The 23,510-nt window shown below is 47.9% G+C and overlaps 1 protein-coding gene across 1 annotated transcript in view; it reads right to left on the bottom strand.

Annotated features, from left to right (window-relative positions):
* The window catches only part of LOC140428659 (elongation factor 1-alpha 2), a 43,983-nt gene extending 21,996 nt beyond the window's left edge, over positions 1 to 21,987 (bottom strand). Inside the window, exons 1-4 of the mRNA XM_072515344.1 lie at positions 21,846 to 21,987; positions 21,025 to 21,204; positions 13,984 to 14,163; positions 12,250 to 12,546 (exon numbers count right to left, since the gene is read on the bottom strand). Coding sequence (XP_072371445.1) covers positions 12,250 to 12,546; positions 13,984 to 14,163; positions 21,025 to 21,168 — 621 coding nt within the window. The 5' untranslated portion in view covers positions 21,169 to 21,204; positions 21,846 to 21,987. The remainder of the gene's footprint in view (positions 1 to 12,249; positions 12,547 to 13,983; positions 14,164 to 21,024; positions 21,205 to 21,845) is intronic.
* Between the last annotated feature and the right edge of the window lie 1,523 nt (positions 21,988 to 23,510).

Raw genomic sequence — 23,510 nt, 5'->3', positions numbered from 1 at the left:
GAACATCTTGCCAAGGTCATCCCCACACCCCCACTACTTGCCTTCAAACAACCGCGCAACCTCAAACGAACCATTGTTTGCAGCAAACTACCCAGTCTTCAGAACAGTGACCACGACACCACACAACCCTGTCATGGCAATCTCTGCAAGACGTGCCAGATCATCGACATGGGTACCACCATTACACGCGAGAACACCACCCACCAGTTAAGCAGTACACACTTGTGTGTCTTGGCCAACGTTGTCTACCTCATACGCTGCAGGAAAGGATGTCCCGAAGCGTGGTACATTGGCGAGACCATGCAGACGCTGCGACAACGAATGAACGGACATCGCGCGACAATCGCCAGGCAGGAATGTTCCCTTCCAGTCGGGGAACACTTCAGCAGTCAAGGGCATTCAGCCTCTGATCTCCGGGTAAACGTTCGCCAAGGCGGCCTTCAGGACGCGCGACAATGCAGAATCGCCGAGCAGAAACTGATAGCCAAATTTCGCACACATGAGTACGGCCTCAACCGGGACCTTGGGTTCATGTCGCAATTACATTCACCCCCCACCATCTGGCCTGGGCTTGCGAAATCCTACCAACTGTCCTGGCTTGAGACAATTCACACCTCTTTAAACTGTGATTATTCCTCTCTCCAGTCACTCTATCTGTCCTGTAAAGACTTAATTACCCGCAAAGACTCACATTCAAAGCATCATCTTGCATCATTGACTTGTGGAACGCAACTCTTCACTCACCTGAGGAAGGAGCAGTGCTCTGAAAGCTGGTGATTCGAAAAAAACCTGTTGAACTTTATCCTGGTGTTGTAAGACTTCTTACTGTGCCCACCCCAGTCCAACCCCGACATCTCCACATCTTCTTGCACCACTGCAAACCCTGTGGTGTAGGTTAACCAGTTCCAGGATTTTGACCCAGCGACAGTGAAGGAATGGTGATATATTTCCATGTCAGGATGGTGAGTGACTTTGAGGGGAACTTCCAAGTGATGGGGTTCCCAGGTACCTGCTGCTCTTGTCCTTCTAGAAGGTAGAGGTGGTGGGTTTGGAAGGTGCTGCTGAAGGAGCCTTGGTGAGTTACTGCAGTGCATCTTGTAGACGGTACACACGGCTGCCACTGTGTGTTGGTGGTCGTGGATGTTTCAGGTGGTGGATGGGGTGCCAGTCATGTGGGCTACTTTGTCCTGGATGGTGTCGAGTTTCTTGAGTGTTGTTGGAGCTGCACTCATCCAGGCAAGTGGAGAGTATTCCATCACACTCCTGACTTGTGCCTTGTAGATGGTGGACTGGCTTTGGGGAGTCAGGAGGTGAATATTGTGCAGTCATCCGAGGATCCTAAATGCCTGTATAAAAACATTCTCAAATTTTCCTGTCAGCTTCAATTTGTGTGCATACACCCACAGTTCTCTCTTTAAAATTGTGCTGTTTAATTAAGTTGGGGCCTTGGGATCCTAGGAGGTCCTCAGGGTAGTGTCCTCGGCCCAACCACCTTCAGCTGCTTCATCAATGACATTCCTTCCATCATAAGGTCAGAAGTGGGGATGTTCGCTGATGACTGCACAATGTCCAGCACCATGCGCGAGTCCTCAGATAATGGACAGTCCGTGTCCAAATACAGCAAGACCTGGACAATATCCAGACTCGGGACTGACAAGTGGCAAATAAAATTTGCGCCACACAAGTGCCAGGCAATGACCATCACCAACAAGAGAGAATCTAACCATCACCCCTTGGCATTCAATGGCATCACCATCCCTGAACCCCAGATCAACTCTTGGGGGTTATCATTGACCAGAAACTGAACTGGACCCAGCCACATTAATACTGTGGCTAAAGGGCAGGGCAGAGGCTGGGAATCCTGTGGCAAGTAACACAGTTCAGCTCATTTGTTATGTATTCCCAACAAAGTGCATCACTCTACACGTTTTAGTATTGTGGAGTCGTAGAGTCATTGTGACACAGAAATAGACCATTCAGCCCATCAAGTCGGACCACATGGTGTCAGTGGTTAGCACTGGTACCTCACAGAGCCAGGGACCTGGGTTTAACTCCAACCTTGGGTGACTGTGCGGAGTTTGCACGTTCTCCCCGTGTCTCAGTAGGTTTCCTCCCACAGTCCAAAGATGTGCAGGTTAGGTGGGGTTAAGGGATAGGGCAGGGAGTGGGCCTAGATAGGGGGCTCTTTCAGAGGGATGGTGCAGATCCGATGGGCCAAATGGCCTCCTTCTACACTGTCGGGATTCTATGATTCTATCAGTCCGGGCAGGCTCTGTGTAGAGCTATCCAGTCAGCACCATTCCCCCTCTCTATCCCTGTAACTCTGCAAGTTTATTTCCCTCTGGTGCCTATTCAATTTCCTTTTTAAATCATTCATCATCTCCGCTTCCACCACACTTCTCTGAGTTAAATTTCTATCTGACTGCTTATTTTTCTAGTCTGTCAATGTCCTCCTGAACTCGGTTACTATCCTCCTCGCTGTTTACTAATTCCTGTCACCTGCAAACTTTGAAATGATGTCCTGCACACAAAATCCAGATCATTGATATTTAACAAAAGGAGCATGATCGCAGCAATCATTGCATACTCCAGTCTGAAAATTAACCTACTTAGATCATTTCATCAAAGCATAGTTTCAATTTTCACTAACGGACGCGAGTTTTTGATATTTCATCAACCTCCCCCCCATTTGAAAGTCCATGGGTGCAATTTAATCAAAAGTCCCAAAGCGAGCGCATTTAGCCACGTGTTTCCTGGCGCTCACGAGAGAAACACAACGCTATCGAACGGCACTCAGGTTAATTGGGAGCTCAGTGGGGAACGCGCGGCCCAGGCCGCACACAGACCCGTCCTTTGCACTGAGAGCTCCGCTCGCTGGAACTCATCAGGAACTCCTCAGTGTAGCGAGAGATTTTTGAATGCCGTCCCGATCTCTGGGGCCCCCGGCACGACCCCCAATCCCCCCCAAGCCACAGCTCACTATGAGGTGTTCCCCGGTTCCCCCCACACACCCAGCATCCATGCAGGGCTCCCCCGGCCTGATCGTCGCCACACACAAAATGGCAGCTTGGCACCTTGACAGTGCCAACCTGGTATCTTGGCAGTGCCCTTGCCAGTTGGCAGTGCCACCTGGGTTCCTTGGCACTGCTAGGCTGCCAGGCTGGTTTAGGGTGCCCAGGTGGTACCAACATTACCAGGGTACCACCCTGCCCAAAGAGCATGCAGCTGGGGGGCTCCGAACTCCCTGGGTGCCGTTCCATCTGCTCCCCGTTTGTGGAGACCAGTATTGAACGGCGCTTGCCCGAAATCTCCAACACGAAGGAGATAGATCCCAATGCCTCAGGAAACTGCATATTACAGTGAGACTAGCTGTCTCAATCTAATATGCAGATTTGCCAAAAAAGTGATCCCTCCCACAATGGCCAGGATTCACATCACAATGTCTCGCGAGACAACATTAGATCTTGCGAGGTGCTGCGTACCGGGAAGATCCCGGGAGCAGGGTCTCCCATCTATCCACTGTGCTACACCGCACCGCGCTTCCTTCCAGGTACAGCGAGGCCGTTCGATCGCGCCCCATTTAAACAACATCAACCACACTACCCTCATCAACCCTCTCTGTTACTTCAGCAGAGGATTCAATCAAATCCATAGATAGCATAGAAAATACAGCACAGAACAGGCCCTTAGGCCCACGATGTTGTGCCGAAACTTTGTCCTAGATTAATCATAGATTATCATTGAATTTACAGTGCAGAAGGAGGCCATTCGGCCCCCTGAGTCTGCACCAGCTCTTGGAAAGAGCACCCCACCCAAACTCAACACCTCCACCCAACACCAAGGGCAATTTTGGACACTAAGGGCAATTTATCATGGCCAATCCACCTACCCTGCACATCTTTGGACTGTGGGAGGAAACCGGAGCACCCGGAGGAAACCCACGCAGGCCTAGCACCCTCAACCTTTCCTCGTAAGACCTACTCTCCATTCCAGGTAACATCCTGGTAAATCTTCTTTGCACCTTTTCCAAAGCTTCCACATCCTTCCAAAAATGAGGTGACCAGAACTGTACACAGTACTCCAAATGTGGCCTTACCAAAGTTTTGTACAGCTGCATTATCACCTCACAGCTCTTAAATTCAATCCCTCTGTTAATGAACGCGAGCACACCATAGGCCTTCTTCACAGCTCTATCCACTTGAGTGGCAACTTTCAAAGATGTATGAACATAGACCCCAAGATCTCTCTGCTCCTCCACATTGCCAAGAACTCTACCGTTAACCCTGTATTCCGCATTCATATTTGTCCTTCCAAAATGGACAACCTCACACTTTTCAGGGTTAAACTCCATCTGCCACTTCTCAGCCCAGCTCTGCATCCTATCTATGTCTCTTTGCAGCCGACAACAGCCCTCCTTACTATCCACAACTCCACCAATCTTCGTATCGTCTGCAAATTTACTGACCCACCCTTCAACTCCCTCATCCGAGTCATTAATGAAAATCACAAACAGCAGAGGACCCAGAACTGATCCCTGCGGTACGCCACAGGTAACTGGGATCTAGGCTGAATATTTGCCATCCACCACCACTCTGTGACTTCTATCGGTTAGCCAGTTCGTTATCCAACTGGCCAAATTTCCCACTATCCCATGCCTCCTTACTTTCTGCAGAAGCCTACCATGGGGAACCTTATCAAATGCCTTACTAAAATCCATGCACACTACATCCATTGCTTTACCTTCATCCACATGCTTGGTCACCTCCTCAAAGAATTCAATAAGATTTGTAAGGCAAGACCTACCCCTCACAAATCCGTGCTGACTATCCCTAATCAGGCAGTGTCTTTCCAGATGCTCAGAAATCCTATCCTTCAGTACCCTTTCCATTACTTTGCCTACCACCGAAGTAAGACTAACTGGCCTGTAATTCCCAGGGTTATCCCTAGTCCCTTTTTTGAACAGGGGCACGACATTCGCCACTCTCCAATCCCCTGGTACCACCCCTGTTGACAGTGAGGACGAAAAGATCATTGCCAACGGCTCTGCAATTTCATCTCTTGCTTCCCATAGAATCCTTGGATATATCCCGTCAGGCCCGGGGGACTTGTCTATCCTCACGTTTTTCAAAATGCCCAACACATCTTCCTTCCTAACAAGTATTTCTTCGAGCTTACCAGTCTGTTTCACACTGTCCTCTCCAACAATATCGCCCCTCTCATTTGTAAATACAGAAGAAAAGTACTCGTTCAAGACCTCTCCTATCTCTTCAGACTCAATACACAATCTCCCGCTACTGTCCTTGATCGGACCTACCCTCGCTCTAGTCATTCTCATATTTCTCACATATGTGTAAAAGGCCTTGGGGTTTTCCTTGATCCTACCCGCCAAAGATTGTTCATGCCCTCTCTTAGCTCTCCTAATCCCTTTCTTCAGTTCCCTCCTGGCTATCTTGTATCCCTCCAATGCCCTGTCTGAACCTTGTTTCCTCAGCCTTATATAAGTCTCCTTTTTCCTCTTAACAAGACATTCAACCTCTCTTGTCAACCATGGTTCCCTCACTCGACCATCTCTTCCCTGCCTGACAGGGACATACATATCAAGGACACGTAGTACCTGTTCCTTGAACAAGTTCCGCATTTCACTTGTGTCCTTCCCTGACAGCCTATGTTCCCAACTTATGCACTTCAATTCTTGTCTGACAACATTGTATTTACCCTTCCCCCAATTGTAAACCTTGCCCTGTTGCACGCACCTATCCCTCTCCATTACTAAAGTGAAAGTCACAGAATTGTGGTCACTATCTCCAAAATGCTCCCCCACTAACAAATCTATCACTTGCCCTGGTTCATTACCAAGTACTAAATCCAATATTGCCCCTCCTCTGGTCGGACAATCTACATACTGTGTTAGAAAAGCTTCCTGGACACACTGCACAAACACCGCCCCATCCAAACTATTTGATCTAAAGAGTTTCCACTCAATATTTGGGAAGTTAAAGTCACCCATGACTACCACCCTGTGACTTCTGCACCTTTCCAAAATATGTTTCCCAATCTGTTCCTCCACATCTCTGCTACTATTGGGGGACCTATAGAAAACTGCTAACAAGGTGACTGCTCCTTTCCTATTTCTGACTTCAACCCATACTACCTCATTAGGGTGATACTCCTCGAACTGCCTTTCTGCAGCTATTATACTATCTCTAATTAACAATGTCACCCCCACCTCTTTTACCACCCTCCCTAATCTTATTGAAACATATATAACCAGGGACCTCCAACAACCATTTCTGCCCCTCTTCTATCCAAGTTTCCGTGATGGCCACCACATCGTAGTCCCAAGTATCGATCCATGCCTTAAGTTCACCCACCTTATTCCTGATGCTTCTTGCGTTGAAGTATACACACTTCAACCCATCTCCGTGCCTGCAAGTACTCTCCTTTGTCAGTGTTCCCTTCCCCACTGCCTTATTACACGCTTTGGCGTCCTGAATATCGGCTACCTTAGTTGCTGGACTACAAATCCGGTTCCCATTCCCCTGCCAAATTAGTTTAAACCCTCCCGAAGAGTACTAGAAAACGTTCCTCCCAGGATATTGGTGCCCCTCTGGTTCAGATGCAACCCGTCCTGCTTGTACAGGTCCCACCTTCCCCAGAATGCACTCCAATTATCCAAATACCTGAAGCCCTCCCTCCTACACCATTCCTGCAGCCATGTGTTCAACTGCACTCTCTCCCTATTCCTAGCCTCGCTATCACGTGGCACCGGCAACAAACCAGAGATGACAACTCTGTCTGTCCTGGCTTTTAACTTCCAGCCTAACTCCCTAAACTTGCTTATTACCTCCACACCCCTTTTCCTACCTATGTCGTTGGTACCAATGTGCACCACGACTTCTGGCTGCTCCCTCTCCCCCTTAAGGATCCTGAAGACACGATCCGAGACATCCCTGACCCTGGCACCCGGGAGGCAACATACCTTCCGGGAGTCTCGCTCGCGACCACAGAATCTCCTATCTATTCCCCTAACCATTGAATCTCCTACAACTATTGCTTTTCTATTCTCCCCCCTTCCCTTCTGAGCCCCAGAGCCAGACTCAGTGCCAGAGACCTGGCCGCTTGGGCCTTCCCCCGGTAGGTCATCCCCCCCAACAGCATCCAAAACGGTATACTTGTTTTGAAGGGGAATGGCCACGAGGGATCCCTGCACTGTCTGCCTGTTTGTTTTTTTCCCCCTGACGGTAACCCAGCTATTCTTGTCCTGTACCTTGGGTGTGGTTACCTCCCTGTAACTCTTCTCAATCACCCCCTCTGCCTCCCGGATGATCCGAAGTTCATCCATCTTCAGCTCCAGTTCCCTAACACGGTCTTTGAGGAGCTGAAGTTGGGTGCACTTCCCGCAGGTATAGTCAGCGAGGACACCGGTGGTATCCCTCACCACCCACATCCTACAGGAGGAGCATGCAACTGGCCTAGCCTCCATCCCCTCTTACCTGACAGAATATAGCTGCCCTGTGGACTAACTAGATCTCCGCCCTCCGACTCTGCTCCCAGTCAGCTACACTTTCTGTAAACTCCTGGCTCTCTTCTCACTCTTTGCGGAAATGTCGGAAACAAAATGAAAGGAGCACCTTACTCCCTCCTCACCTAACTCCCTCGGTCACCAAACTCTTACTATAGCACTCCAAATGCACCAAATTCAGCACTCCCTCGGTCACCAAACTCTTACTATAGCACTCCAAATGCACCAAATTCAGCACTCCCTCGGTCACCAAACTCTTACTATAGCACTCAAAATGCACCAAATTCAGCACTCCCTCAGTCACCAAACTCTTACTATAGCACTCAAAATGCACCAAATTCAGCACTCAGTGCAAACAAAGTCTGCACTGTAGGGGATCACTTTTATACTGTGAATCTAGCCTCTGAAAACTGGCCTAATCCAATTAACTAATTAACAAGCTCCAGCTGCAAGTGCCTACAAGTAGAAGCCTGTTTAAAGCTGATTAAAAATTCACCTTCTTCTAAACCAAACAGCAACTTTTAAGTTAATTATCTAAATAAAAGAAAGACTAAACTTTAGATAAAAATGAAGCCTTATACTCCCTCGGTCACCAAACTCTTACTGTAGCACTCAAATGCACCAAATTCAGCACTCAGTTGGCTTTAATTTAGTAACTAATTTAGCCAACTAATTTTGTCCTGGATTTTTCTCCCGAAATGTTTTCCTATCACTGATATTCGGTTGACTAGTTTCTTGTTACCAGATTTATCGCTCTCCCCTTTGTTTTACACCAGGTGTTACATTTAAAATCTTCCAGTCCTCTGACACCCTCCTATATCTAAGGATGATTGGAAGATTTTAGACAGACAAGCCCCCACCCCATGCTCAGAATTTCCACCCTTACTTCCCTCAGCAACTTAGAATGCATCCCATCTTTCAGCATCTCCAGCCTCTTTTTTTTTAAATAAATTTTTAGAGTACCCAATTCATTTTTTGCAATTAAGGGGCAATTTAGCGTGGCCAATCCACCTACCCTGCACATCTTTGGGCTGTGAGGGTGAAACCCACGCAAACACGGGGAGAATGTGCAAACTCCACACGGACAGTGACCCAGAGCCGGGATCGAACCTGGGACCTCAGCGCCGCGAGGCAGCAGTGCTAACCCACTGCGCCACCATGCTGCCCATCTCCAGCCTCTTAAGGAGCTGATCTTTATCTACTTCCATCGGATCTGATATCACTGCTGTCTCCTTTTGTACTGTGACTTACTTTGTGAATCAGGTGCAAAGCACTCATTTCCTTTTAGTACCTCGGCTGCGTCCTCTGCCTCCATTAGAATTTCATTTGTTCCTAATTGGCCTCACCCTTCATCTGACTGGCCTTAGAATAGACCGACATTTATGATAAGCTGCGTTTCCTGTTTCATTGCAATCTCTCTATTCCGGGAAGCCCTAGCTCTGGACACCTTTCTACCCCGTGTGAACATTTCTAGTCATGTTCCCCAACTATCTCCTCTTTGAGGGCTTCCCATTGCCCATTACTCTTCCCAATTCAAATCCACCTTCACCCTTCCCAATTTATTGAAATTAAATCCTTGTTGCCTACATATTTTCACAGTGGATTTTTTCTCATCCTTTTCCATTACTATTCAATACCTTTCACAGTCTTGTAGATCTCCAGCTCAACACAACAATGCCTATCATCCCACGTACCCTCCGATTAACTCAACTCCCCTGGCTCCCAGTCCTGAGCAACATCCCGCTCCCTTACATAAGGAGGGAGGTTACAACAGGAAAGCTCCCGGTGAATCCCAATCCACGTGCTGCTCACCTCCCGTCACACCAGCCTGTATGGCTCAGACCACCGTGCCACTGAAAACAGCAGAGGCCCTAAGGCGGCAGGAATGGAACCAACACGCCATCATTAAGAAACCGCTTCCTCATCACGGATCCCGAAGTCCACCCACCTGGCTTCAACCTGCCACACCAACACTGGGCCCTCCTCAACCTTCTCCACACAGGCCAAGGCCTTTGTGCAACAAATAGGCACAAATGGGGCCTTGCGGAGAACTCGGACTGCGGCTGTGGTGCCCTCCGCAATCAATGATTCACATCACTGAAGACTACCTCCTGACAAAATTCAGCGGAGATCGCAGAGAGCTCCAGTTAACCACTGCGAAAACTATTGCCTGGTCTGGTGATAACTGCACACACTAAAACAAGTTGGAATTCATGGAATTGAGTGCAAACTATTGATCCGGTTAGGAAATTGGCTGAGCGGCAGGAATCAGGTAGTAGGGATAATGGGCAGGCAGTCCAGTTGGCAGGATATAGCTGGTGGTATCGCAGATGGAACTGTGCTGGAACCTCAACTATTCACTGTATTCAATAAAGACTGGGATCATGGGATAGAAATCTATATAGTCAAATCTGATGATCATGCGATCAGTGTTGATGGAAGCATAACATACAAAGAGATATTGATAGATTCGATGAATGGCAAAACTGTGAAAAAATGAAATTCAATTTTGGCAAATGTGAAGTCATCCACTTTGGATTCTAAAAATACCAGAGCAGGGGGCTTTCTAAATGGTGAAAAGGTAGATTCAGCGGTGGTCCAAAGAGACTTGGTAGGGTGGGGTCCAGGTACAACGATCATTAAAATGTCATGAACAGGTGCAGAAAAGAATCTGATGAATCAAATGTTGCTCTTTATATCTGAGGACCTGACTACAAGGGGGAGATGTTACGGTGCTCTCGTTAGACTGGGACTTACCTTGAGTAGTTCTTAGCAATGATTTCCCAGCCTTGGAGGGGAGTGCAGGGTAGATTTACCAGAATGATAAATAGATTCCGAGGGTTGAACTACAAAGAGAGATTACATACACTAGGGATTGTATTCCCTGCAATTTAGAAGGTTAAGAGGCGATTTGATTGCAAGTTCCAGATATTAAGGCGAATAACTGGATTAGATAGAAATAAACTATTTCCATTGGTTGGGGAGTCCAGAACTGAGGGTTTAAAATATAAATTAAAGTGAAATTCGGAAATGTTTCTACACGCAAAGAGTGTCAGGATTCTGGACCTTTCTTCCACAAATGGCAATTGGTTAGATCTATTGTTAATTTCAATTCTGTTGTTAAGAATGAAGAGGTATGGGGGTTGGAATTCTCCGGCCGCTGGGAACCTCTTTTCCCGCCCGTAGCACACCCTGGCCCGTGGGTTTCCCAACAGCGTGGGGTGGCTCAATGGGAAAATCCCATTGACAAGTGGCGGGAAGAGAGAATATTGCCACCAGCGAACGGCACTCCGACAGGTACCAGGCAGCTGGGAGACCGGGGAATCTCAGCACCAGCGAACGGTGCACCGACGGCAACCAGGCAGCTGGGAGACCGGGGAATCTCAGCACCAGCGAACGGTGCACCGACGGCAACCAGGCAGCTGGGGGGGTACAGAATGCCGACCATGGTAAAGGCGAGTCTGTGGAGTGAGGTGGCAGATCAGCTGGGACCTCATTGACAGTTAGAACAGGTTCAAGGGGCCGAATGGCCTCCTCCTGTTCCCATGTGCCTAACGGTATTCTGATCACTCGCATCTCAAATGCTCCCCCAATGAAACTTGCCGCATTCCATTCTCCAGCACTCCTTCCTTCCCCATTGATCAAGAAATTTCTCTTGGACACATTTCAGGAATTCCTCCTGTCTTTGTCCCTTAAACTGTTGTTATTTCACACTTATTAGGATAATTGAAGTGCCCCATTAGCACAACACTGAAACTCTTTCCTGTGATTTACTCCTCTACCACATTCCCACTATTTGGTGGCCTCTACAGCCAATAACAGTTACTCTCTTCCTTAGTTCTAATAGTTTCTTTCTGAACGCTATATACCTCTCCATTCTTTAATCAATATTGCCCGTTCTTACTTTCCCATCTTTCCTAAATAAAAGAAACATTTAGATTTATATGGCTCCTTTCAAAACCCCATTGAAGGTATCGGCGTTGGTTGAGAAAGTGGCTGATAACGGATACGGAGTCCAGAGTTTGACAGATAGAGGCAGGGGGTATAAAAAGCAAGGATACTCTGAATATCTTTTCTGAACCGACTTGGCTTCAATGGGCTATCGTGTCCAATTCCGAGTGCTCCACCTCGGGAAGGATATGACGGCTTTGGGCAGCTTGACAAGAATAGTTCCCAGGATGAGGGACTTTAGACATGTTGTTAGATTGGAGAAGTTGGGACTGTTCTCCTAGACTGAACAGGCCAAACGGCCTCATTCTCTGAGGTAACATTCTAAGATTCAAATACTTTGTAAGCGTTCATTCCTCCCCCACGTTGAGTTAAATATCTGTTGTTGTTATGTATCATAATCCCATGTGACTATATGTGCCAGCAGTTCACCAACCTTATTTACCACACTCCCAAGTATTTACACAGATGCATTCAAACCCATTTTAGTCTGCCTTGCGTTCCCACCCCGTCCCCCATAGGCAGATAAATAAACATGTCAGTGCCCGCAGAAGGGTACCCCAACATGGTCGCAGTTGTAGAAATTTACACCAACACAAGTCGATGCTCAGAGAATCACAGCCGAGCACAAGTCAGTCTCTTCAGGAGGGGAGGACATTAGGGAGAGGAATCCTGACTCCTATCAGGAATTTCAGGCCTTGCTACCAGTGAAAGCCTGACATTCCTCTGGGGGAGAAGTAAATGTGAGGACTGCGCGGCAACAGGTGAATCTTACTCACGTTGGGCGAGGCCTCAAGCATGTTGTCACCATGCCAACCAGACACAGGCACAAAAGGGACAGTGGCCGGATTGTAGCCGATCTTCTTAATGTAGGCGCTGACTTCTTTCACAATTTCATCGTAGCGTTTCTCGCTGTAAGGGGGCTCCGTGGAGTCCATTTTGTTAACGCCCACGATGAGCTGCTTCACACCCAGTGTGTAGGCCAAGAGCGCGTGTTCGCGTGTCTGACCGTTCTTGGAGATACCGGCTTCAAATTCACCCACACCAGCAGCTACAATCAGCACAGCGCAGTCAGCCTAGGCAGAGAGAGAAACCGTTAACAACCAAGGGTATCGCTCCATGCCATCCAACCACCTCGCCCACTGACCCCTGTACTCACTAACCACCATAGCCTCTGACCCTGCCCTCTGCCCCATGTGCTCACTGGCCGCTGACCTTTGCACTCTCGCTGACCCGCATTGACTCCCAGCCCATCAATGTCTCAAATTTTAAAATTCTCATTCTCCTTTTCAAATCCCCACCCCGTGGCCTCAGCCCCTCCCAATCTCTGTAAACTCCTCCAGCTTCACAACCCTCCGAGATCGCTTTGCTCCTCCAATTCTGGTTTCTTATCCAACGGAGATCTCTTTGAAGGAATTCTCCTTCATTCTCTGGATTTGGGCAAAACCCACAATTATTGGGTCCTTCTTACTTCCCCTGCCTGACAAAGTTTGAAAATCTGAAGGAGCTACTCAGCCACTTGAGAAGGGCATCATGAGTCAGACATGTTGATTTGGGACTGGAGTTGGATAAAGGCCCAGAAAGGGTCAGGAGGGCAACTCTCCTTCCCTAAAGGACATTATTGAGCCAATGGGGAGTTTCTTTACAACAACCTGGCGCCTTTCGTCTAGGTCTATTTTTATTAGATTGTGATCTTTTTCAAATTAATTGAGACTCCTCGAAGTACTCATATTCTACTGGATTGCTAGCCATGCCTCCAGACTACTAGTCCAGTATCATGATCAAGGGTTATGGGGATAAAACGGGAATGTGGAATTGGGGATTATCAGATCAGACGTGATTGCAATGAATGGCAGAGCAGCCACAATGGGCCGAGTGGCCTTCTTCTGTTCCGTGGTCTGATGGTCTTATGACCACTATACTGCTAAACCCCCGTCCAGCAAACCAGACTCACTAATTTGATGCAGAAGCACTGGGATAGGAATTGAGAAAGGTCGGCCAAAGTTCACTCCCAGTTGCAATTCAATGATGCCCGCAGGAGACTCTGGGCATGTGCCTGTCACAAGATAGAACTAGACTTGTTTGTGATGCCCTCTATGAACCATTAGTCTGTTTGCACGCGCTATCTACACTTACAGAGAGAATGGTCGCTTTGGTGAGGCTCAGAGGTTTGCTACTGACCTTCCATTATCAGCCTTCCCCAGCTCTAATCACTTGCCATCCCCTGCTTCCTTCATGCAACCATTGGTGACCATGCCTTCACCTATCCACTCGCTTTGCTCTTTTAATATACTCATTAAAATTGTCCTCTTTGACCAATCTTTTAATCACCTTTCCTAATGTCTCCTTTATCTATTTGGTCTGATTATGCTCCTATGACATGCCTTGGAACAGTCTGCTATATTATGAATGCTACTCGGAGGGGGGTGAAAATGAGGAGGGGGGAATAAAATATTTCCATTCCATGCTTGGAAACCTACACATACCTTGTCCTCTGAAAGCTTCTGACTAACCTGAGAGGTTCCAGTGATCATGTTCTTGATGAAGTCCCTGTGTCCAGGAGCATCAATGATGGTGATGTAGTATTTTGGTGTCTCAAACTTCCACAGAGAGATGTCAATGGTGATCCCTCGCTCTCGTTCAGCTTTCAGTTTGTCCAAGACCCAGGCATACTTAAAGGAGCCTTTACCCATCTGAGCAAGGAGAGAGATGAGAATGATGTTCAATGTAGTTGGCTCATAATGTCCCTCCCCCACCTCTGATATGGCCGTAGAAGCCACTGAATCCAAGGGTCATAGGGATGTGCAACAAATGCTGGCCCAACCAGTGATGCCCAGGACCCAAGAACGAATAAAAAAAATGTGAATGCTCTGTGGCAATTCGACTATTCTACTCTGAGGAGCATCATTAATCCACTGATAACCTCGAACACAACCTTTTTAGAACTCTGCGTGGATAATTAATCTGTGGAATGGAAGAAAAGAATTTACTAGATTATTCAAATCCAATGAAACAACGTGAAAGTAGAATGATACGGCAGTGCGGTGGCATAGTGGTTAGCACTGCTGCCTCACATCGCTGAGAACCCGGGTTCGATCTCGGCCCCAGGTTACTTTCTGTTTACACATTCTCCCCGTGTCCGCGTGGATCTCACCCCCACAACCCAAAGATGTGCAGAGTAGGCGGATTGGCCACGCTAAATTGCCCCTTAATTGGAAAAAATGAATTGGGCACTTTAAATTTCAAAAATGACCAACAGTGAATATTTCTCTCTGGCAAAGAGGTCCTTCTGTAAACATTTGTCAGAATCGAACTCTCTGAAGGGACATTCCACACCCTGAGCAATTCTTGTCCAGCGCGGAGTTTGAATGACACCATGCTATAAGAATTCGAGTGGATTTTCACCATCTCCGATTCTAATATCTAAAGTCAGTGAAAATCCAAACTTCCAACGGATCCATTTCTGGCAAAATATGCAACTAGGCAGTATTGCAGTATCACGTGTTGGCCCAACCTTCCCAATCTCATGGTACTATTGGTCAGTGGGGAGCACTCTGAGTTGGAAGGTCGTGGGTTTGTGCCCCGCTCCGGAGATGAAGCACATAGCTGTGCTGACAGTTCGGTGTGGTATTGAGGAAGTGCCACACTTTCCAATAAGATGTTAAACTAAGGGTCCCGGCGGCAGGCTTAAAAACAATATCCTGCGGCAATATTTTGAAGAGCAGAGACCAATATTTATCATTCAACCAACATCACTCTATCAGATAATTATCAAGTCATTATAACTGCTGCTAATGGGGACTTGGGTGAAAATTGTCATTTCCTATATATCAAAAGTGACTGCCGTGCTGCAGTGTGTATTAGGACAGCCTGTGACCATGAAAGGTGCTATATCAATCCAAGTCTTTATTTTTCTTTTAAATAAGTACAGTCAATATTAACTATCTTGGTGCTTGCTATGACCCGATGTTTATATTTTTGTCTGATCACACTCCTGTGAAGCTCCCGGGAACACTTTCCTATGTGAAAGGTGCTATACAAATGCAATTTGCTGATATTGGCTACTGGTGAAAAAGGACTTTTTGAAAACCTCCAAATCCTCCTTCCAAAACTCCCAGGGTTCCCAGGCAGGGTTGCCAACTCTGGTTGGATGTATTCCTGAAGATTTTATCACATGAACTCCCGCCTCTAACCACGCTACCTAGTCATGCAAACCTCCCCTTCATCTCCAGTTAGTAATAAACATTGATATTCAAAGAAAATTTATAAAGCCGCATCCATTTGTTTTAATATCCCTCGGATTGTTTTTTACTGGATCACTCGCAGCAGGATCTTTCATTCTAAGAGTCTCCAGGATGATCCTGGACTGTTGGCAACCCTGCTCTCGGATAGCAACAGCAATGAAACAACCTGGTATTTATTCCCCAGCCCTAATTGCCCCTGAACATGGTGCTGAGCCACATTCTCAAATGCAACTCAGTGGCTTGCTAGACCACTTCAGAGGGCAGTTAGGAATCAAGCCCATTGCTGTGGGTCTGAAGTCACATGTGGGTCAGACCGGGTAAGATTGGCAGATTTCCTTCCCTCATTGACAACAGCCAATCAGTTGTGCTTGTCTGATAATCCATTAGATCAATGTCCACCATCATTGAGATCAGGATGTTGTTCTTTTTGATCAATTAAATGTCCCAGCAGCAGGTTTCGAACTAATGTCCCTCTGCACCATTATTCCAGCCTCCTGGATGAAATTTCCAGTAACAGAACCAGTATCAATGCAAGAGTGTGGTGGGAGGGGATTACAGAGAGGGAGGGGTGAAGCCAGGGAGGGCTTTGAAAACAAGTAATGGGAATTTTAAACATCAAGGGGCGGGATTCTCCGTCCCGTCAGCCCCGTTTTCCCGAGCGGCATTCCCTCTCCAGCAGCAGGATTCTCCGTCCCGCCAGCCCCGTTTTCCCGAGCGGCATTCCCTCTCCGGCAGTGGGATTCTCCGTTCCAGCAGCCGGCCAATGGGGTTTGCCATTGTGAGTCACCCCACGCCATCGGGAAACGCGCGGGCGTGGGTACGCTGCCGGCTGGGCGGAGGATCCGGAGAAGATGTTTCTGAACCCCACCCAAATCAATATTTATTGTGTAGTGTTGCACATGGCCACCTGGCTTCGCGTGAATATCAGAGCTAGGGTAGGTTAGTGAGCACAGGGACAATGTGTGAAGGGAATTTGTTGTGAGTTAGGACAGGGGCAGCAGATTTTTCAATAACCTGAAGTCTATATAGTGGGCAGGTGGGAGCCCCTGCCAGGAGTGCACTGAAATACTCCAACCCGGAAATAACACAGGCGGGGGTGACGGTTTCAGCAGCAGGTGAACTGAGGCAGGGGCAGGTACAGGTGTCATTACAGAGGTGGAAGTCGGCAGTCATGGAGCTGGAACAGCTATGCAGTCAGAATCTCAACTCAGAACCATATATAACACCAAAACTATGAACAGGGGGCGGGATTCTCCCAGCCCGAGGCCGTGCCATGAGAATCAGCGTAGAGCGGCCAGAATTGCTGATCCTGGGGCCATGTTGACCCCATCGAGAAACGTGACGGCTTTTCCGACGGCGTCAACACTTAGCCTCAGATTCAGAGAATCCCGCCCAGGGTATTCCAGTCTCAGGCAGTGACAGGGAGCCAGCAGTGGGTGCCTCAGCTTCTAGAATGTTCTGTGACATTTCAAAATATCTTCAATGCATATTCTGGCAATTTCGGCACATCAGGAATCCTCATGAGAATAATATCAAGATTGACTAAACAAACAAAAGAGAAAAGGCAATGCTGATCATTCGGGGAGAACTTGTATGAAATTAAGGTCCCAAATGCATCTGATGGGAATAGCTTCTAAGGTCCGTCATTCGCAGTTAATTCCTGAAAGTAGCAGCATTAGAAAACAACAGCAGGTGTCTGATACGACTCATCAATCAAATCCAGCCACCAGCCTCAGATTACTAAAACATTCAATGTGTCTGGACAGATGAGGTTAGAGAAGGCCTAACCGATCACAGTGAGTGAGCAAAGAGACAGAGCCTGTACTGGGTCACCATGAAAACCAAGGACAATGGGCTGGATTCTCCATTGCTCGTCGCTGATATCGTAATCGGCGATCAGGCGGAGAATCCACTCCGACGCCCAAATCAGGGCGGGCATCGGTTTGACGCCGGTCAGACATGCTCCGCCCCCCTCGGAAATAATCACGTTGCACGCCGTACGCCGTTGCAACGGCATTGGCGTGTCATCGGCAGGCCATCCCACGATGCTCTGTCCCCGATGGGCCGAGTTCCCGGCGGTGTGGGACACGTGTGGTCTCAGCGGTGGGGAATCCGGCGTGACGGCTGCGGACTGCGTTCAGCGCCGCCACACTCGGCCACGAGCCATGCCGCTGGCCGGGGGGGCTTCCGCGAGGGCAGGGGGGACTGATGGGGGGGTAGCTAGGGTGTGGCCTGTGGGGTCACAGATGGCGGGTCGGGTCCGTGCACAGCCGGCGCTATGTTGTACGGTGCGAACGCTGCAGGTCATCAGCGCATGCGCGGCCAGAGGCACGGCCATTCTCCAGCCGTCTTCGCACAGGAGTCGGGGGTTTCACCCAGCGGCAGTGCTAGCCCCTCACCGGTCCCAGAATAGGTGACGATCGGCCCCGATTTTTTGGTTGTAAACCTCTCGTGAATTCTCCGTTCGAGCCGGCACTTAGCCACTGAACCAGAGAATTCAGCCCAACAACTACTCGCATTTATATAGCACCTTTAAGGTGGTACAGAATCGCAAGACTCACAGGAAGACTAACAACAGGCTCTGCTCTGCATCTTTGTTGGTAACTGTGATTGATTAGGCCTTAATAAAAGAAAACCTGACACCGTACACGAGGAGATGGTGGGAGAAGCAGGATTTAAGGGGGGGATGGAGGTGGAGAGATGGCAAGATTTCTGGAAGGTATTTCAGATCTTCCGTCCCAGGCAGCTGTTGGCTCGGCCGCACATGGGGGAGCGATTAAGATCATGGATGTGCTAACGGCCAGAATAGGCGGAACGCAGAGACCTCAAAAGGTTGTAGGGTTTTAGAGATTACCGAGATAGGGAGGAGACGAGGCCAGGGAAGGCCGGACTGGGAGATCAGCGAGCACAGCGGGTGATGGGTGAACGGGAATTGGTGCGAGCATCAGAGAGTGGGAGATGGAGGCCAGGCAGAGAGCACTGAATGGTCAAGACTGGAGGAGACCATGGTAACAGGTTACTGCACAGGAAAGCCATTTCAAAGAATAGGCTCCATGTTGGGTGTCAAGGTCTTGCCTTGCCTGCCCATTTCCATGGACACCTGGCAAATGACACCATGTCACCAATCACACCAGTCGCTGGTTGCTATCCAGTTTGTTGAATGGGCTGAGCTCCAGTTATAGAACAAAACAGGTTTTCAACGTTGATTGGACAGGGTAAGAAGTCTTACAACACCAGGTTAAAGTCCAACAGGTTTATTTGGAATCTCTAGCTTTCGGAGCGCAGCTCCTTGCTCAGGTGAGGGAACGGCGCCGATTTTCTGGTTGATTTTCTGGTCGTAAAGTTGGACTTTAACCATGTGGTTGTGAGACTTCTTACTGTGCCCACCCCAATCCAACACCGGCATCTCCACATCTTGATTGGACAGATTCCGGGAGGTTTCATTATTTAACCTCTTAACTCCAACCACTCCACCCAATCCAGCCGCCTAATTTCTCCATCTTCAATCGTTTTAGAATAAATTTTAAAATGAAAAAAGAACACCCCCTTTTTTTAAGCACCCCTCTGATTTTACTCATGGTTTCGCAGCACACTGTCCTGAAAATTAATCTTCAATCCCTCGAGTCTCCATTGCAACCCTGCAGAATAGGTGGCACAAGGCAAGCACTGAATTGGTGGGGCGCATAATCCGCTTTTTAAAAAAATGACGTTTCATCAAAACATTAACTCTGTTTCTCTCGCCACAGACGCTGCCAGGCCTGCTGAGTTTACCCAGAACTTCCCGTTTTTATTCCAGATTCCCAGCATCCGCAGTATTTTGCTTTTATTTTTAAAATGGTCTTTGCATTCCGTCTGAAAACAAATCCTGTTTCATAAAATGAAGAGCAGGAAACCTTAAAATACATAAATATATTGTGAAGAATTGGCAACTGCTCCATCAATAATTCACAAAATTCAATTTTCAAGGATGCAAGGCCACAACTCTGCTGGCATTGTGACTCTGTTAAGGCTCTGTTGGGACTGGCACTGTGCCAGGACCTAGGCTACAACATGCTGGGAATGTGTTGGGTCTGGGGCTGTACTCAGGCTATGCTGCGAAGATATGCTGAAAAAATGCTGGGAATGTGACTCTGGGAAACTATGCAGAGACACTGGTGGGACTCTGCTGGGAATATGCCAGGAGGCTGTGCTCTTTGTAGTGGGAATCTGCTCGCATTGCCACTGGGAAGTGCTGCAGATGTGTTGTGAAATTGCTCAGAAACTTGCAATTGTAATGGGAATCTGGTGGAATTGTGTTGGGAACTTCTGGTGTAAAATTGCTAGGATTGAGTTAGGAATCCGCTGGGATTGAGTTGGGAGTCAGGTGGGATTGTGATGGGAATCTGGTGGAATTGTGTTGGGAACTTCTGGTGTAAAATTGCTAGGATTGAGTTAGGAATCCGCTGGGATTGAGTTGGGAGTCAGGTGGGATTGTGATGGGAATCTGGTGGGAAGCTGCTGGAATTGAGCTGGAAGATGCTGAGATCGAGTTGGAAAAATGCTGGGGCTGAGCTGGTACGCTACTGGGAGTGATTTGGGAAATTGTTGGGATTGAGTTGGAAAATTGTTGAGGTTGCATTGGGGTGCTGTTGGAATTGACTTGGGATGGTGCTGGGATTGAGATGGGATTGCTTGAATTGAATTGGGATGCTGCTAGGATTGAGTTGGGAAAATGCTGGGATTGACTTGGAAAATTGGTGGGATTGAGTTGGGAAACAGTTGGGATTGCATTGGGACGCTGCTGGGATGCATTGGAAAGCTGCTGGGACTGAGTTGGGACATTGTTCGGATTGCATTGGGAAACTGCTGGGACTGAGTTGGGACGCTGCTGGGGCTGAGTTGGGACGCTGCTGGGGCTGAGCTGGGATGCTGCTGGGACTGAGCTGGGACGCTGTTGGGACTGAGCTGGGACGCTGCTGGGACTGAGCTGGGACGCTGCTGGGACTGAGCTGGGATGCTGCTGGGACAGAGCTGGGATACTGCTGGGACTGAGTTTGGATGCTGCTGGGGCGGAGCTGTGACGCTGCTGGGACTGAGCTGGGATGCTGCTGGGACTGAGCTGGGATGCTGCTGGGACTGAGCTGGGACACTGCTGGGACGGAGTTGGGACACTGCTGGGACGGAGTTGGGACGCTGCTGAGATTGAGCTGGGATGCTGCTGGGACGGAGTTGGGATGCTGCTGGGACTGGGCTGGAACGCTGCTGGGACTGAGCTGGGACGCTGCTGGGACTGAGCTGGGATGCTGCTGGTCGCTGCTGGAGCTCTGTTACCTCTGCCGCCTCCTTCTCGAATTTTTCAATGGTCCTCTTGTCGATGCCGCCGCATTTGTAGATGAGGTGACCGGTGGTGGTGGATTTGCCGGAATCGACGTGACCGATCACCACGATGTTAATGTGAATCTTCTCTTTGCCCATGGCGGCGGGAGGAGGCGGCCAGCAAGAGGAGGAAAACTGCAGCCAAAACAGCGAGAGAAAATAAAGCAAACTGCAAAATCTGCCACTCCTCCCGGCCAGGGGCAAGGTTAAAGGGTCAAAGCATTTCAGGACAAATCCATTTCCATTTGCAATCTTGAAAGGTTTTATAAAATCTTTATTCTAACAGAATATTAAAAAGTATTTTAAATACAATCTTCCCCAGAGCTGGAGAATATTTGAAAGGAGCTGGTTCTAAATATAGCTCCAGCCCCACTTGCTAATGACAATTATTGTTATTCCCTCTGTCCCATGTTGTTAGCCCTGGAATATTCCCCCTCTCTGCAATGATTAAATGATTACATTAAACCCGGTAGCCTCATGTCCAATCGTTGGGTCATTTGTTTAATCATCGCTGGTTTAATTACTGGAGACATTTAATACATTCTGCCCCCTTCCCCACTCTCCCTTTCTCCAGCCTCCCAACCCCCCAACCCTGTCCCCTTATTCCTCTCTCTGTCCCTCTCCCTATCATTCTGTCGCTTTCCTTCCTTCCGTCTCTCTCTCACTGTCTCTCCATCCCTCTCTCTCTCTGGAATATTTATTGACCTGCATGCTGCCCAGGCTCTCCCCCCCGGGGGTTCACCCCGCTTTATTTGCAGCACCAGCCCCTCTCTTACCTGCGCTGCTGCCGGGGGAGCCGGCTCTGCCTCTCGCTGCTTTTTATTGCGGCTGGAGGGCGGTGTCTGGGACGAAGCTGGCGCTGCGCAATGCAGGCTCCCCCTCCCTCCCCTCCCCTCCCCGCCCCTTCCTACAGCACTGCGGTAAAGGATCTCACAAACAGAATAACACTGCAGAGGGAGGGAGGTGAATGGGCAAAAGAGGAGGTGAGAAGATAAAGAGGGACAAAGAGAGTGGGAGAGAGAGAGCAGACACAACGCCTGTGTCCATTGGACACAATGACAGCTCTGTGTGTGTTACAGTAAACAGCACTCACTGTGTACCGTGCAGGGAGAAAGCAATACCCGGGTACAGTGCAGGAAATACAGGGGTCATCGGATTATTGCAACCAGCAGCCTGCAGCTATCTGATTCCGATTAGCAGTTACACTGTCTGCTACAGGAATAGCATTGATGTCGCAGCCTCTCTTTCTGTAACCGCCAGCAGCCCTCCTCTCAATGTTATACATTCCAACGGCACCTTGTGCCTATTACAATCTAGCAATCCCTATCTTATAGTGAAGATAAGTGTCTATACATTATACAGAATAGCAGCTGCTCTATCTCATAGAGAATATAATTCCCCTGTTAATTATAGAGGACATCAGCCACGCTGTGTATTAGAGGGGATAGCAACCTCTGTACAGATTATAGAGAACAGCAGTCCCTGTGTATATTATAGAGAACAGCAGCCCCTGTGTATGTTATAGAGAATAACAGCCCCTGTGTGTATTATAGAGAATAACAGCCCCTGTGTATATTATAGAGAATAACAGCCCCTGTGCATAGTATAGAGAATAACAGTCTCAGTGTATATTATAGAGAATAACAGCCCCTGTTTACATTATAGAGAATAACAGTCACTGTGTATATTATAGAGAATAACAGTCCCTGTGTATATTATAGAGAATAACAGTCTCTGTGTGTATTATAGAGAATAACAGTCCCTGTGTGTATTATAGAGAATAACAGTCCCTGTGTATATTATAGAGAATAACAATCTGTGTATTATAGAGAATAACAGCCCCTGTCTATATTATAGAGAATAACGGTCTCTGTGTATATTATAGAGATTAACAGCCCCTGTGTATATTATAGAGAATAACAGTCCCTGGGTATATTATAGAGAATAACAGCCTCTGTGTATATTATATAGAGAATAACAGCCCCTGTGTATATTATAGAGAATAACAGCCCCTGTGTATATTATAGAGAATAAAAATCTCTGTGTATATTATAGAGAATAACAGCCCCTGTGTATATTATAGAGAATAACAGCCCCTGTGCATAGTATAGAGAATAACAGTCTCAGTGTATATTATAGAGAATTACAGCCCCTGTTTACATTACAGAGAATAACAGCCCCGTGTATATTATAGAGAATAACAGTATGTGTATATTATAGAGAATAACAGCCCCTGTGTACGTTATAGAGAATAACAGTCCCTGTGTATTTTATAGAGAATAACAGCCCATGAGTAAATTATAGAGAATAACAGTCACTGTGCATATTACAGAGAAAAACAGCCCCTGTGTATGTTATAGAGAATAACAGTCTCTGTGTATATTATAGAGAATAACAGCCCCTGTGTATATTATAGAGAATAACAGTCACTGTGTATATTA

This window comes from Scyliorhinus torazame, chromosome 8 (genome assembly GCF_047496885.1).
Source record: "Scyliorhinus torazame isolate Kashiwa2021f chromosome 8, sScyTor2.1, whole genome shotgun sequence".
NCBI lineage: Eukaryota > Metazoa > Chordata > Chondrichthyes > Carcharhiniformes > Scyliorhinidae > Scyliorhinus > Scyliorhinus torazame.
Note: the sequence above shows the minus strand (reverse complement) of the source record. Positions and strands in the feature narration are given on the sequence as shown.